The 16847-nt window shown below is 52.5% G+C and overlaps 1 protein-coding gene across 3 annotated transcripts in view; it reads right to left on the reverse strand.

The window, feature by feature from the left end:
* Positions 1-3703: 3703 nt before the first annotated feature.
* LOC144730120 (calcium-dependent secretion activator 1-like) overlaps positions 3704-16847 on the reverse strand; it is a 117056-nt gene continuing 103912 nt past the window's right edge. For all 3 annotated transcript variants that reach the window (XM_078610691.1, XM_078610690.1, XM_078610692.1), the window contains 4 exons: positions 16275-16307; positions 15667-15774; positions 5619-5723; positions 3704-4434 (listed from right to left, as the gene is read on the reverse strand). In XM_078610691.1, coding sequence (XP_078466817.1) covers positions 4261-4434; positions 5619-5723; positions 15667-15774; positions 16275-16307 — 420 coding nt within the window. In that variant the 3' untranslated portion in view covers positions 3704-4260. The remainder of the gene's footprint in view (positions 4435-5618; positions 5724-15666; positions 15775-16274; positions 16308-16847) is intronic.

The following is a 16847-nucleotide window of genomic DNA, read 5'->3' on the forward strand; positions in this document are numbered from 1 at the left end:
CTCGACGACCAGAATATCCCTGGCATGCGCAGGTGTGCCCATCGACCCCGCCGCACACGCCGCGTACGCCGCGCGCGTTGCCAGACACCGTTTACGCAATTGGCTGGTAGGGTGGGTGGCTGGTGGTGGGTGGGTGGATCTGGTGAGATCGTTTAACAAAGGCTCGGTCCCGCCATACGAACGAGGACTTTCCATCATCGACACTAATACCAGAGCTTTCTGAAAGCGCGAGGAGTCCCAAATGTCGTGTTTTCTGACATCGGGCGAAATGTCTGCGGCTGCAACATCAAACCAGCCAAGGGGTGGCCGCTTTGGTGCACGTGCGCGTTAATTCTCGTATTGTCGGCGATTTGGCCCAAGGACACAGCCGAGTGAATTGAACTATAGTATACTGCAACGAATGACTCTCAACAAGAATGACGCCGGTGTACGGTCGCGGCATTTGTGCTGTTGCCGCCGGAATAACGTGGGCACAATCGTGCGGCTCTTCATCGAGCTTGCTGGTCGATAGCACGGCCTCGCGGCGCCCACCGCCACGTGCAAGTGGCAAGGCGTGCTCCAGTGGGACCGGGTCTCACGGGCACAATCTTCGGCGAGCGAAGGGAACCCCGCCGATTCACATCAACCACATCACCGATCCGTTAGACCCGCCGACCTTTGACCCCCCCCCACAATCATCCTCCACCCACCACGACCAAACCCCGACCACGCCGCAACAGCAGCCACCTTTTGTCCAACCAGAGAGAAAAGTAGTTCGCGGGCGAAAGATTTCCGCGGAGCGTGAGCCACACGCGGCCCGCGACTTGCAAGCCAAATGTATTTCTGTTTAAGCAGGTGATTAAAGTGGCACTTGCACGCTTACGTTTCATACGGAAGCGCGAGTCGGGTCCGTCCAGACTATCACCACCCCTTTACCTACCACGGTCATGATCGCGTTGTCTCTCTACAGTCTACGCATGTGCAAAGTGTGCCTTCCCCACGTGAGCGTTTGCGTATCCACAGGCGCTAGAGGAGAGGGCTTGCCCTTTATTAAGGTTTTGGGATTATTTTTATTGTTATTATTGTTGTTGTTTTAAGCAGGGGCCTGGGGACCCCACGACACGCGCTGAGATGACGAACAGGGCTTAAGTTTAGCGAGGGAGAAAGAAAAATAAATATACTCGGCTCAACACATCCATTATGACACGTCTCGCGAACGGGGCGGTGGCTGCTGCTGCTACTACTACGACCACTACTCGTTGTCACGTGCCACCTACTGCAGTCTACCAGTCGCGACCTCCGGGAGAAATGTCGAGTGAGAAAAGAAGCCCTGTTTTGGTGAATATTTACAACAGAGATAGGTGCACGAGACTGGCTAGAATAAACGACGAACAGAAACCTTGGACGAAAGGACGCATGCAAGTGTTTTGGTATAAGGGCGCAATTATTGTTAAAATAATATTTTTAAAAAAGTTTCTTAAAATATTGGAAGATGTCCTTTCTACCAAAAAAAGAACCCCCCCCCCCACACAAAAACGTCCGATAGGACCTGAAATATATGCTTGTGTGTTCTGCCAAACAAAGGTATCTCAATGTACAGTGTGAGTGTCCAATCAATCCCGACATCATGCCACGTGTGTGCGAGTATTGTGTACGTGCGGCGACGTTCGTCACTGGCATCAACATTGAACCCCCACAACTCGGAGCAGCAGCTATATACTCGGTAATAATAATTATAATATACATGTACAGGGGGCTATAATGCCTGTCGTCATTGAGAACAAAAACAGCAGAGTGCAAGTTTTTCATTTGCGATAATTCTATACCACGGGAGGAGGGGGAGGAAGGGTTGCCGGGACAGGGCAAAGATGGAGGGGGCAAGTGGTGGGATGGCTAATGGGGGGGAGGGGTAGGGAGAGGGGGCAAATCGACCATGCACAATCATCAAGTACGGGTCGGGCAGCTGGGTCAGCTGGTACGGGAGAGACACGGTCGCGTCTAACTTTGCCCCCCGAACACTGGGCACGCAGAGGCGCCTGCGATTTGCGGCCAGAAGAGAGTTACCCCTTTCCGTGCGGCAACAACAGGGATGCAAGCAAACAGGAACTTGGGTGGAATATTAGGACACGCAACTATTCACCGCGTGGAAGGGAATCACAATTCCGGTCACAAATGCAGTTCGACGATCCCAATGTTCGAAAGGTGGTACTTTAGATGAATGTGAGTGGGGAGCGGGGTCAGTAGGTTGGGATAAGGGGGGGAGGGGTCTCTACCTGACTAGGGACTCCACAGTAACAACGTTCACAGTGACAACCAATGTACATGGGACGAGAAACCTTGGGGGATGTGGTGAGAAGAGCCCGGATGGACATGAGCAATATTCATTCGTGGGTGGTGACGGTGGAGTAATGGGCGTGGAATTAGGAACAGATTAAACATGTGGAGCACCATCATCATCAGCAGGGCTACAACCAACGCCAAGGTAATCGTCACTACGACAGTCGCTGTCATCATCACATCCACCACCGCGATCTCTGGCTATGTCCTTTACCAATACAACTGGCCAACACCAAAAACCACCACCTCCACTACCAAAGTCGCTATGACTACCGCCGCCACCACCGTTACCACCGTTACCACCAACACCGCCGATGCCTCCACCACCGTGAGTCCTACCACGACATCGCCCACTCACACCTACACCAGTGATGTCACCATCATCGCCATTCACTGCCAATGCCCTCGCATCCACCACCTCCTCCACCGCCACCGTGCGCTGAGCTCCCCCAGAGGACATGGCTGCTGGCGCCAACGGACTTAGTCCATGAGCCCTGACCAGATATCTCACTCGTCGGTCGCACCTGGGGTGGCATCGTTCGAGCGCTTACAATTTCTCTAAGGTGGCCACTAACGGCGAATTAAGTGATAACCACTTGAAATGCGTGGGGCTATAAATACCAAAAAAAAAATCACCTCTCATTGATCACGTAAATAAATCGGCACCACTAAAGTGTTGCCTACCCTTTGGTGGTACCGATTTCTGCCCTGGCCCATGGACGACCGCGTTGCAGAGAGGGTGGGGGGAGAGAAACGCACAGAGATGGACACACGCGCGCACAAAAACCGTCCAGGTCATCTCCAGTCCCTTTCACAGTCAAAGCCACATTTCCTAGGCCAGGCCCTCTCACTTGCAACAAGCAGGGGCGGTCTGAGCACGGGTGCCTACGACCTTCAGGCGACATCATTCCCCGCCGATGGTGATGGATGTACAGCAACATTGACCGTACTACGCGTCACGGTGAGGCGAGGGGGAACGGGGAGAGAGGGTGCAATTTGATTTTCCATCGCCTCGTTCGCGCGGACACCGCTCGCTCTCCACGTCGGCCCGCGTGCCACGTGGGGCACAGCGTTTGCATAAATCGCACGTGATGGACAACCAGTTGCCGCGTGCCGTGATCGCGAGGAACGAGTTTTTACATCGACGACACGACGCAGCATCGTCGCATTGCTGACGCAAACCCCCCCTCCCACCCCCACCCCCGCGGTCAAAAGCTGTGCCAAATGTCTCCTAGACATACCCCCCCCGCCCTGCCCCCCCCCCCACTCTGTGCATTCACCGGGATCCTCATAAGGCCCTAGGGACCCCCCCCCCAACTCTCAGGCGCAGATCTTTGCTGGTGGTGAGACTGCCCCACTTACCCCCCCCCTCCCACCCCCCCCCCCCTTACAGCTCCGCGCCTCATTACCGAACTCCCCCGGCTGACAGACTACATGAGACAAGGGTCGGGATGAAGGGGCTGCAGTGGAGTACACGAGAATCCCTTTTCCACTGGCACATCCGAGACAAGCCAGCGCGGTACGGGTTACGGGAAGCTTTCCCCCCCCACCGTTATGCCGTGGTGAGACGGAATGAAGCCCGCGATGACGCTCGCCTCACAACGTGTCTCTGATTCGGCTCAGGGGCCCAAATCAAGGGGCCGGGGCCAAACGACGCCTTCGTTGCGCGCGGCGGTCAGTCGGCGCACGCCTTCGCACGCGCCACCTACGCTCACCTCCACGTGTTCCGTCGCGCGTCACTCGACAGCGGCACGGCTCGGTGGCGGGTCGGGGGGGTGGGGGAAAAAAAAATAACGACCCGGCACCTTCTCGGTACGCCAAAGAGGTGCCCCAGACTGGCACGGGGGGGGGGGGGGGGGTGGAGAGCGGGAGGACAAGTGCGAGTGGGATGGGACGAGCGAGACGAACAGAGGAAACGAACGGACGGACGACGGGCGGGCGCACTCAATCGTCGTCCTCCTCGTCGCTGTCCCGCATGGACACCCCGCCGAGGCCGCCGCTCTCGTTGACGCTGGCCGTGGCCTCCTCCACCGTGAGCCGCTTGCGCACCGTCTCGTACGCCTTGCCGTGCAGCGTCGAGTCCAGCACGCCCTGCAGCCTGAAGTCACGGTACATTTTCTGCGCCGGCGAGTCGGGGGTGGGAGGTTTGGCACATGGTGGTGGTGGTGGAGTAGGAGATGAGAGACGTGTGGTGGTTAGTGTAGCTCGTCTTGCACTGCCTCAAGATTGAAAACTCGTTTTCTTTAGAAATGAGTTTTGTGTTTAGTTTGTTTTCCTTCACCCGCACCTCCAGTTAGCGTGATTGGCTACGTACAGTGCGACCGGAGTTCAACACACATAATACAATCAGAGACATTGTGACTCGTGGGGAACGTCAGAGATCTCCAGCAGCCACTCAAATCCATCATCATGAGCAGCGGGAGGACTTCAGTATCCGTGTGGAACCATTTCACTTTTTTTTTTTGCAATTTACAATTAAATGTTCCGTCACCGTTGCTGAAGTCCCTCGCTGCTTGTGAGGAAATGGCTCCTGGAGGTGTCCACCTTCTCACCAAGGCCCCTCATGGCTTCACCTCACTGATCAAAGTCCCTTGTTCCCAATATCTGTCACAGCTTATGAAGGTCCCTCAAAAGTTGTTTTTTAGTTAGATCGCGTAAATATTAATGTCGTTAAACCATCCACCACCCGACACAGCCAATTATTAAGGTTTGTCACGTAAACAAAACCTGCCAATTCGTTACTAGCAACATAGAAGGTCCCTTCACTTTTCCTAACGATCCCTCACTGCCTCCGAAACATCTCCTCTGCCTCCCGTGTCTCTTGAGACCCACCCACCCGTTCCTTACTACTAAAACTAACACTATTGTGGGTTTTTTATTTTACCAGGTAAGGCCCACTGAGCTATATAGCTCTTTTTTCAAAAGTGACCTGGCTACAAATGAAAGCTCAACGAAGTGGCTTTTGGGGGGGATTTATAGCAGTCACATACTCTGAAATTCACGTCATAAATGTAGAGGGGAAAAAACCAGAGGGCCCGGAGAAAAATACACACAATCACAGGGAGAGAGAGAGAGACCCGCAACCTCCAAATATACAGCAGGCGCCAGGGGTCGGGATCGAGCCCACGACGTCCTGCATACCGGGCGAGGTCGTTAACATCTCCAAGCCACCGTGATGATGAAGAGAGAGAGACACGCAAATTAAAAATATACAGCAGGCGTCAGGGTCGGCATCGAATCGACGACCTCCTGCATTCCAGGCGAGGTAGTTGACATCTCCCAGCCAACCGCGGCGCCCTCACCTTGACGACGCGGATGAGCGTCTTGAGCTGCATGACGTGGAGCTGAATGTCGAGGCGGTCGGTGAGCCACGAGGACACCGTGGTCATGCAGCTCGTGTACCATTGCTGTGGTGGGGGGCGGGTGGGGGTTAGAGGGCGTGCGAGGAACACGAGCGCAAGGATGGAGGTGGGGGGAAGAGAAGGCCGGAGGAAGGTGGTGGTGAGGCAGTTAAAGGGAGTTGGAAGGATGGGCGTTCGAGGATAGAGGAGGATGAAGTGAAGGCCGCAGAAGGACGGCAGCAGATGCAGGGATGAGGAAGAGGATTTGGGGTGTGGAAGTGGCGTGGAAGTGGGGGAAAGGAAATAAGAGGAGTCTGGAGAAAGGCAGCCGTTGAGAGGGAGGATGGTGGAGTGGAGGAAGAGAACGGGGAAAGCCCTGGAGAGGTTGGGGTATTGTCCACCCTGCACAGTGGATGCTCCAGCATATACGCACGCACGCGTACACGCACACACGCATGCACACACGCTACCACACACACACTTGTAAAAGCTCACAAACGCACGCTTCAACTGACACAGCAACACAGACGACACCCACATACGGATATCGTATTTTGCCAATTGCCAATTTTAAACCCCCTTGCTGCATTGGATCAAGGTTATTCACACAGATGTGAATCCCTGCAGCCTCCCACGCACATCGCTGGCGTTGGAAACTATGTATATCAACTAAAACTAAACTTTTTTATTTTGTATTTTACCAGGTAAGTCCCACTGAGCTATACAGCTTTTTTTCAGAAGCGACCTGGCCACAAATGATAGCTCAACGAATTGGCTTATCAAGTGGTAATGTATCGCTGCCAAATACATTAAAAACGCATGTTCCTAAATGTTAAGGTAAAAACTGGAGAAAAATCCACACGAAAACGGGGAGACCGTGCAAACTCCAAATATACAGCCGTCAGGGTTAGGATCGAACCCACGACCTCCCGTATACCAGGCGAGGTAGTTAACATCTCGCCAACATGGCGCCCCTATACGCATGTGCACACAAACGTAAATACACAAACACCCCGCAGGCACGCATGGACACTTCTTCTGGCAAGTGCTGCGAGTGAGCGTCTATGAAAGCCGTCGTCACATCGCACGACGGGACTGCCTGGCCAGCAACACGCCCGGCTCCCTCTGTCTCCCCCAGTGCTGATGTTTATACACACACCGCAGCAGCCAATCGTTTACGGCTGAATCGACCTACAGGGGGCTCTAGAGGGCAGGTTCTAGTATCGTTCGCCACGGATCTTGGTTTGTGGCTGGGAACTGAACTCGTCGTTATCAGGTTGGTGTAGCAGTGCACGAACCACTTCGCCACCACTCGCCACACTGAGAAACACTGACACTTACACAACCCCACTCAAGGACAAAGATCTCCCGTATAGCCTTCACAGACTGTTGGGGCAAGTGCTGTTACGAGTACCTATTAAGGCCGGAACGGCTCGCGAGGGGGTGAGTGGCAAGTATCACACCAGGCCGCCTTTGTCTCCCCAGTGGCGATGTTTACACATCGCCCCAGGTGCTCATTTGAGGCTGGCCTTAAGAGGGACTCGAATTAGGCTTGCTGGGTACGAAGTGCAGCGCCCCAACCACTGCACTATCGCTCCCCACCACCAACACACACACTCGCGTGTACAAGTGCGCGCGCACGCGCACACACACCTGCGCACCCGTACGTAGGCACCAGAGGTACATGGACACTTGGACATTCACACAAATGAATACACGCATACCCACACGCGCACACACGCTCCTTACACGCGCACTCACTCCACCCAAACCCTATATGCACATAGATCCTGCGTATAGCCTAAACAGGCTGTAAGGACAAGTGCTCTTAGTGAGCACCTGTTAAGGTGCACACGGCACATGATGGGGTGGGTGGCCAGCGCCACACCCGACCGCATTTGTCTCCCCAATACTGATGTTTTGATGTTTACACACACACTGCATCACACACACACGCGCGCGCTCTCATCAGTGCAAATCTCAGAGCTCATGTCTGCACAGGGAGGACGTGTGTGTACGTGTTTATACATGTGTGTGTGTCCTGGCGGGTGGAGGGGGGTGCAGCCGAGTGGCTCGCATCTCAGACCTCAGCCTCTAGTTAATAAGCTGCCCGAGAGTTGTGGAAAAACCGCTCTGTCCCGCTAATTAGCGTTCGTTAAGAATACCACCGTGTTGTCAAGGAATGGGCCAATGCTCCTCGGTTGAACCCCGCGGTAATTCTCTGCATCACTGCACGACGACGTAATATGCCGTCTATTTAAATGGGAATTAACTATGGATGTGTGCAATCGACTGGCGCCCACGGAATGGAACACGTCCGGGAGGACTTACACTGAAGGAGACGGAGCGATGAAAATCAACTCGTGTGTAGGTGCCTGCTGGATTGTTACATTGTCGGATTGTGATGAGAGCCGGTGGATTGGGGAGGCCTTCATCCAGCAGTGGATTGACCAAAGCTGATGATATATTCTTCCAGACATAGGCAGCCGTGACTGAGTGAGCGACTCGTGTAGATTCGAACATTTGCTCTCGGTGGTCTGCGACGCTTTGAATTTGGCACAATTACAATGAAACCGATGCTTATGGCTACAACACGAATTATGGTGCAGATGTCGATTGGTGTTACTCGTGGGGCAGAGTCTGCCGAGAGATCAGCGTCACTTTCATCTCGTGCCAAACAACGTCAAATACTCGATGCCCATCATCAGCGCACCGAGTAATTCGCCTCGCGAGCAGCGCGACAATTAACGCCGGGCACGTCACTTGGGAGGCGACGGTGGGCGGCGGTGGAGTCAAACCACTTGCGAGCAGGCAGCCACAGCAGAGGGAACGCGCCCGAAGGAGACTGAGCGACGGAGCGACGAATTCAGCTCGCGGTGCGTGGCAATGGGTGAAGCGCGGCATCGTTGCCGGACCACGAGAGATGGCGGCAGCGTGGGGACGAGAGGTCCTCGCGCCGTGGCTAAAATCATGGCCAACGATGATGATGACGACGATTGTTCAGTTCCCGGCAAAATACTTGCGCGCACGAGGCCCGACCCCCCTTTCCGTGACCTCCCGCACTGGTCAGCGGTCACATGAACCACGTGTGCACGTTTCCCCATGATTCCTTGGGGCTGAGGAGGAAGGTGGGGAGGCAGTGGAGTGAAGAGGTGAGGGGGGGGGGCGGCTGTGGGGGGGAGGGGGGAGTCAGGTGGGGATGGGTTGGGGGGTTGGGGGTTGATGGGAGGTAGTGGTTGGTGGGGAGAGGGATTGTGAAGAGCAGCACCACCGCTAGGACATGTGCATGGAGAGGCAGTGGGTAGCAGTCCCTGTGGCGGGGGAGGGGGCGGGGAGTCGGGGATGCTATCGGTTCACGTGGCATCTTCAGAACTGCAGGGGGGTGGGGGTTGCCGCTGTCTGTCATTCAACGTTAAACGACCGCTGTGAACCGGACCGCGCTTCCAAGCCACGGCTTCCCAACCTCCAGCTGTGGCCGCAACGCCACTGCCGCCACCACCACGGTCGACCCATTTCGTGCGTGCCAATCTGTTACATTCAGATCAGACATACAAATCAAATTCGGGACGTGCTGCACGCACCTGATGATTGCTTGCTAAACACGCCCAATGTCACGTGGGGTGTGGATTCAAATAATATTTGGCAGCAATGTGCCCATGAGCTGAATGGCAATGTCGAGGCTTGCTAGCCACGAGGGGGCTTCAGGGGAGAGATATTTGTGTAGTTTTGCTATTCTTCCGCCGTTTAAGGAGCGAACACTTGAATTCGGATTCAAATTACTGCCAGACAGAGGCGGATTTAGAAACTTCCCAAGGGAAGGACAAGGGTGTGGTCGTGAAATTTAAAGTTTTACCTCGGGCCCTACATTCATAAAATAAACACATTGCATGTATTTTATCTGGTAAATATTAATAGAGTACCACTTTTCAGGGGTCTCAGGGGTCTGGAGGGAGGGGGAGGCGGATGCTTGACCCCTTAACGTGGAGAACCAATGACTAGAATTGAGACGGGGATCGTGTGTGAATGCACAGCACTTGCCCCAAAAGTCTGTTAATACTATACGGGGAATCCTTGTCTTTGTCGTGCACATGTGTGCCCATAGTGCTCTTCCGATCATCGCTCTGCATCACACGATGCATATTTAAACAATCATCAGGCGCGTGCGGTGTATAACGACGCCTCGATTTTACTTTCGAACGAAGATGGCTGGTCGACTGTGGTGGACTTGCGAGGTCTGGAGGTTTGGGAAACCATGACCGAAGATCCTCCCCTGTAGTGAGACTGGGGGGTCTGGACTGGATAGGCCAGCCCCCCACTCCCAGTCTCACGTCTCACACGTACACACAGCAGCGCTCTCTTAACCGCGTCACAGTTGAGGAACAAACTCGTAAGAAACTAATTCTAGATTTGAAGCTTTCGTGACTGCAAGGATTCATACTCTTTGGTTTTTTTTCTTTCGGTAAAGTCACGTAGGTAAAAAATTAAAATAAAAATTAATAAAAGTAATAATAGAAATAATGTATTATCTATTATTTTATTTCGTAATAAACTAGCCCACGAATAACAGGAGGAAGAGGCGGCTTAGCTTAAAACATAGTAGACCATTATATTGTGATGCGCAACTGAGTTTTGCGTTGAGCTGCGTATCAATGCGCCTGGTCATAGATCTGCCCGAGAACCTTCCACCATCCGACATAGCCAAATACATTTAATGGTCACGTGTACGAGCGTTTAACGATGCGCCGGTCGGCATTGGCCAAACACTGCATTGTTGAGCGTTTGCCCTCTTGTGCGGGAGGAAACTGGGGTAAAGCCCCCAATTACAAATTATAGGATGGCGAAGATACTCAAAAAGCTCCACACATAGATGGATTCAATCCAGAGAGCTCAAGACACATTTAATCTGTGCCTGGCAGTCCACTGCCCCATTGAGTGTTAGGAGAGCCGAGATCCATGTAACGGGATAAATTACATACATACACGATCGGATCTTGGGTTGGTCCTCTAAGACTCGATCTCTTGCCGTATTGGCAGTAGACGCCGAATCATTCCCAGGAATTGTCTCGATTCAGTGTCGCGATTCAAGTTCAACAGATCGATTATTGTCTCCTGTTTCGTTTGCAATCTCTCCGTTCGGGTGCCGTGTCTCGCTGGTGGCGTGGAGTTTACGCAGTGTCAAAGCGGGGCTCATCTCCTGTTTACAGCCCAGAGCCAGTGGTGGAAATTCCACGATCCTATGTGCCGGGGTCGTTCTTCTAGCCCTTTGGGCCAAACACCATTGACTTCCCCACGTAGTGGCACTAATTTTTTCCGAGACGGCACAAACGAGCCTCTTCAAATCGCAGCTCTGAATTATTGACAATTCACAGACTCGTTGGCTGGCGGGGGGCGGTGGGTGAGTCGTGGAGCGAGAGAGACAGAAATGATCATTAACACGCCCAATACACACACACACACAACAATAAAAACGGTCCTGATTCACAGTGGTCTGTCAATCCGCTGCGTCTGGGCGTGTGAAGGACACGGCAGCCGACGCAACACGGCAGTTCGTAAAAAACCACCGTCCACTCAGCGGCAACAACCCCCCCCCCCCGCCTCGTTCCGTTCGTGACAGACGCCAGCGTGTGTGGGTGTGCGCTGGCTGCGTGGCGATGGTGCGTGGTGAGGGAGGTGCGACGATGCGGGGGGGTTGGAATCTGGGGGAGGGGGGGTGCTGGGGCTCGGCATGGGGAGTGACGCATGCAGACACACACACAAAAGGGGAACACACGTGGTGGGGGGGGGGCTGCAGCCCCACCCCTCCTTCCCTCCTCCCACCCTGAATTTAAGACGCGGAGAATGATTATTCCTTAAAAAGGGGCAAATTGGGACTTTTCATAACTGTAAGAGAAAATTGGCAATAACTGCTGTTATGTAAAAATCAATGGAAGCTGCGTGAAAATGCGAGGGTAATTGATCCATATGGGGTTTAAACTGCTTACAAGAAGTGTATGTTCATTCATCGCATCTGTCACATATCTGTGCTCTTCTGTCTACACCACAAGCGGTTAATCGTTGTGCGCGCATCGCTGTCTGGAGAACCCCTCCTCGACCGCCCCACCAATGCCGACGAATGTTAAGTCATTTGGAAAGTTTACAAGACACGCAGGTTACCCGAACTAAGTAAAAATTAACGTTCATCTTTTTTTCCCGATACCTTTTAAATTCAATAACCTGGCTTAAATCGACTCCCACTCCCCAACCTCTGCTTATCCACTGTACGATTTTCAAGAGCCGTGAGAATTTGACGGGAGCCCCGTTTCATGATCATACAATGGATGGGCATCTGCCATTGCCTCTCAATGGGCTTCCCAACTGGTTTACAATGAGAGACCCCTGCTTTGATTGTGACGCTGAAGGCCAGCGAGGGGTGTGTACAATAAACACGCGCTGAATCGAGAATACAAATCCCATCAATTCACACGGGTGGCATTGTGCTTACCCAATAACCACCACGACGGGAATTAAAGCCATTATTTTTTAAGACAGGCTCCAAAGACATCTCCAGTAATCTTTTTATTTTTGGCAGCAGCGATAAAATAAACAGGTTCCTCGGCCCAACATTCCGAGAACCCCACGACTGCCATTTATTAACACAATCCGATTAATTTCTAGATGCCCCACCGATCTCTAACAACACGGGCCCTCTCTCTATGCTTCCTTCTCGCCAGCCGATTCAATGTCGTGAAAGCGATGGCTCCTTCGAATGTACAGAGGAGAAGAGGCTTGAGCGATTTAATGAGCACATTGCGATCGGTGGGAGACGCGTAGAGGCCTCAGTTTATTATTTAACTCTTACCTATCGCACCTGCATTCAAATTAAACGGTGTCAATTTAGCCCAGATGGCGGTATCAGTTGGGCTCAAGGTGACACGAGAGCACCACGGAATACGTGGGGCCACCGGGAGGAGACCGCCTCCCAGCAGAGGAGGAAGCACCCAAACGACCCCGACTCTCTCCAGAAGCCCTATCTCGTCATTTAGCTCTGGAGCGTATTTGCGATGCGCAGGAATAACAAGAATTGTATTACTACGATTCGACCGATTGTCCAACGAATTCAGCTTACGCGATCTAACCCCAAAACCCAATTGTGAATCACGTAGAGGCTACGACATAAAACGTTATTCTCTAGAATTTATCCCCGTTCCTATCACCGGTTGTTCATAAACTTGCCATGTAACCCAACGGTAGAGCTCGCAGTCGGAAGATTGTGAGTTCAGTACCTGGTTGGGGGTGGGTTGACTGGGCCCACAATCCCCCAAGAGTCAATAAAATGAGTACCCCTTCATCGCTACTCTGTGACAGTCCACCGTTGTTGGCACACTGCGAGAAACAGAAGAGCAACAGCCTCAGTGCTAAATTGAGCAGGAAATCACTTAGACCTTTTTGTTCTTGTTGACAGTCCGTAAATGGATCAACCCCACACTTTTAAACGTCAAGGGTCCTAAATGTGTTCCACCGTTCGAGCTACGGTGGTGTCTGATCGCCAGCGGAGGGGGGAGAGAGGGGGAGAGGCAAGGAACGCGTGCGCGACAGGGAGGGCGGTGGGAGGACAACAGGGGAGGGCCACAGGACAGGACAGCACATGACCCACACAGCAGGTGGAATCGGGGAAACTGCTCGCTCCGTGGTAGCGAAACCAGTGACACCCCCCACCCCCCCGTTATCATCGCTCGTCAAAGCAGATAACGATGCGCCCAGAATTAAATTACGAATGACAGGGAAAAAAACGTTCTTGCGAATGATGATTAAATTAAATGCTACCGATATGCAACGGTTGCCCCTCCCTGTGGTGGCAAGGCCTAATGCTGGCCTAGCGAAGCCTGGAATGACAAGGCAATGATCGGCTTCTAGAGTGAGAGGAAGCAGGAGGCCGTGTGGCTCCTGGGATCAGACACATTGAGCTAGTGATGCTGAGATAGGTTCAAATTTGGGTATCAGCCACTCGTGATTGAACTGGATTCTCAAATGTAGTGAGCTGATGGTTTCAACCACTCAGTCTCCATTATTGCACCTAAAAAAAGTTTAGCTTTGCACTTCATTTGCCTCAATTTAATCCCTGACAATAAAAAAATATGTCGATTTGACTTCCGCATGACAAACATCTCTATACAGCTGGGCAGTCGCGCCTTGGTGGTGCGCAGATAAAATAGGTGATGAGAAAAGAATCTCACAAGTAGTTCTGCCATATCTGCTTCCGCGAGAGCCATTCACCAATAAACAAGGCGACGCATTTCTCTGCGCAAGAACCGAAGGGACGCTTCATCAGACGATGGGACGCCGACAGCACAGATTGAATAAAATTGAGCAAAAACAATGAAGTGAGAGGTGATGCTGCGGAGCCTGTCTCGTTGCAGCCACGTTTGGTGGGAGACCCCTTGCCAAGTGCTGCTGCAGACACGGGCTGGCTCTGCCACCAGTGACTGCACCCCCTTCCCCTGGGCTGGGTGTGGAGGCCTGGTTCCTTAGAAGCACGGCCTCGTCATCATGGTCTTTTTTTCTTCTACAAACGCGAGGGTGGAAATCATCACAGCAGGAGGGGCTCTCAACTTTCTCTGCGTTGGCCGTGCAATGATGATGGGCTTAAATTGATCAGATCCTCCTCCCACTCCGTGATTTGCTTACCTTTCCTATACTTTGAAACTGCTAGCATTTGTTTTATTGTTTTGTTGTTGTAACTTTCTGACCCGCCCCTACTGGACATCTGTGAAAAATACCTTCATATGAAAGGTCATTGTATTTCCCCAGGACAAATAAAGATCCCGATTCTGAACTTTCAGTGCGTGCACACGCATTACACAGCCAGTATTCTTAGAGGCCTAATTCTAATCCCACGGACAACACGCATGTGATATTAAGGGACCTGCCGAGAAAGAAGCGGTTCGGAGTTGGTGGCCTGCAAGACGGTGTGCCCTCCAGAGCCCTTGCACGTGGTTCCACGTGCCAGGGGCTCTGGAGGGCACAGCACTTGTGGCATGCCCCGAGGCACGGCAGGTCCCGAAATATTACGGGAAAGAGTTTTGGCTGGGAACCGAGTAAAACGCAAGGACGGCACGTGGACAGGACACACGGAGACGGGGAACGGGGGGGAGGGGGAAACTTGTGTTGAAAGTGGGCCTGGTATTGTTGCAGTTGTTGTGTTGTTGTTATTGTTGTTGGTATTCGTGGTGGCTTTGTGAAGTATGCCTTTCACTGTTCAGGCGCTGCAAGATTTGCTTGAGGGGAATTGCGGCAGAGAAAGTGACATCACATTTGTGGTATACAGTAACATGGGACTTGGTCCGGATAAAGTGGGCTTGGGCAAAGTTCTTCACAATATATTAAAATTGAAAACCAATAAGCAGATGCTAAACTCACCTTAATGATGTTGAACCTGCCAAAACACCCGAACGCTGGCCGTATTAGATATACAGACCATAAACTCGCTTAAACACCATAAACACCTTCACCTGGATCTAAGCACCATGAATCAAACCTAAAGGCCCACCAACGCAGCATAAGGAGGCCAAATGAGAGTCGGTGGATCCGAGTTCACGGTAAGGAGTGTAAATTGATAACCCTTGTTCTGTCCATTTAAAAATGGAGCAGGAAAGAGCAATCCAGTCTGGGACGACTTAACCGTGCTTTGCAGACCACTCGGGCCAGGCATTGTCTGTGACTTTGTCGGTGTGGTATTCAGAAAAAAACATGGAAAGGGCTAGGTCCTTTTCTGAAATTGGTTGGGACTTTCTTCTGAATTGAGTGTCCTTCTGACTGGTCACAGCAGGCCGAAATCGGATTCTAAAGATAAATTTGACATGTAATTACAAACAACTTAAAAACTAGATACACTGCCATATTGTTTCTTTCTTTTCTGATAGCTTATCAAAAACGTAAATGGCATCTTTAAGAAGATAAAAATATTGCCCCCCGAACTCCCCCGTGATGTCACTTCCTGTGCCACCATTCCCTGGTTGCCATGGTGACTTACGTCGAACAGCCTCTCAATGTACATTTCCTCAGTGACGCGCTCGCGCAAAATGTCCTGGTTGGCTCGCACAAACGTGATGTACGAGTCAGCCAGGTCCGCGCCCGGCTTCTGCCCCCCGAGAGGGACAGAGGAGATTCAGGGTTTTGGGGGTGAGGGGGTGGGGGTGGCGGAGGTAATGGAGGGAGGCAGAGGATGGAAGGGTACGGGGAGGGTCAAGATAATGAGAAGTGAGAGAGTAAGGAGAGAGAGATCGAGGGGAATTTGTAGTTTCCGGGGATATATTCATAGGAACGGGGAAGGTGATGTTTTGTGGCAGAAAGGAGAGAGAGAGGTAAAGAGCGAGATTGAGAGAGGGAAAAAAGGGCAGAGGGGTGATAATCACAACAATGATAAAATAAAACGAACAAAAGGTGTTAATGGTGGGGGGACACACAGAGAGCACGTATTACTATGGCGCACAGTGAACGCACGAGGCTGGCGTGATCCAAAACCGCCGGAATCGCGAGGGGTCGCGTGGCGAATTCGTGCCGACGCGGCTCTCTCTAGCTCTCTCGTGCGCGACGCTTTGCGGGTGAGAATACGTTACGGCTTGGCGAGGAGGCACTCACAGGCACGTCCACGTATTTAGAAGCAGCTTTAACCTGTACGGGGTCGAGAGGGGGGGGAGGGGTGAGCGACCAACAAAAAACAGACAAGACAGACGCCGTCGCCCTCTCTCATCTCACCAACCTTCACCATTGAACGCCATTAACGAATTTCTGACGGCGCCGCGAGTGCCCGTGGCCGGCGCAGCCACCGCTAATGCTCAGCTCAAGGTGGCCCTCTATTGTGCGAGGCGTGGGGGGGGGGGGAGGACCAAATCGGGAGAGGTTGCGTGCGGAGAATCTCTCTCTGGAATCTCTCCTCTTTGTAAACAGGCGACGGGCAGGGAGCGGCGGGCTAAGTGGGTCCTTTCCGCGCACGTGCGAACGAATCCGTTCGATAGCGGACCGGCTCTCAGAAACACCTCGCCGAATAATCGCGTCCTTTTATTTCTCATCCCGGCGGAATCCACTCCGGGCCGCTCGCGGTAAGCGGCACGCTGAATGCTGGCGAGTGACCGTGGGCGCCTCAGTCGAAAATTCAACGTTTAAAATTGAAGTCAATTCGCCGTATTACACAAGTGCTTCATCATGATGAAT

The sequence above is a fragment of the Lampetra planeri genome, chromosome 34 (genome assembly GCF_965212315.1).
Source record: "Lampetra planeri chromosome 34, kcLamPlan1.2.h2, whole genome shotgun sequence".
Classification (NCBI taxonomy): Eukaryota; Metazoa; Chordata; class Hyperoartia; order Petromyzontiformes; family Petromyzontidae; genus Lampetra; species Lampetra planeri.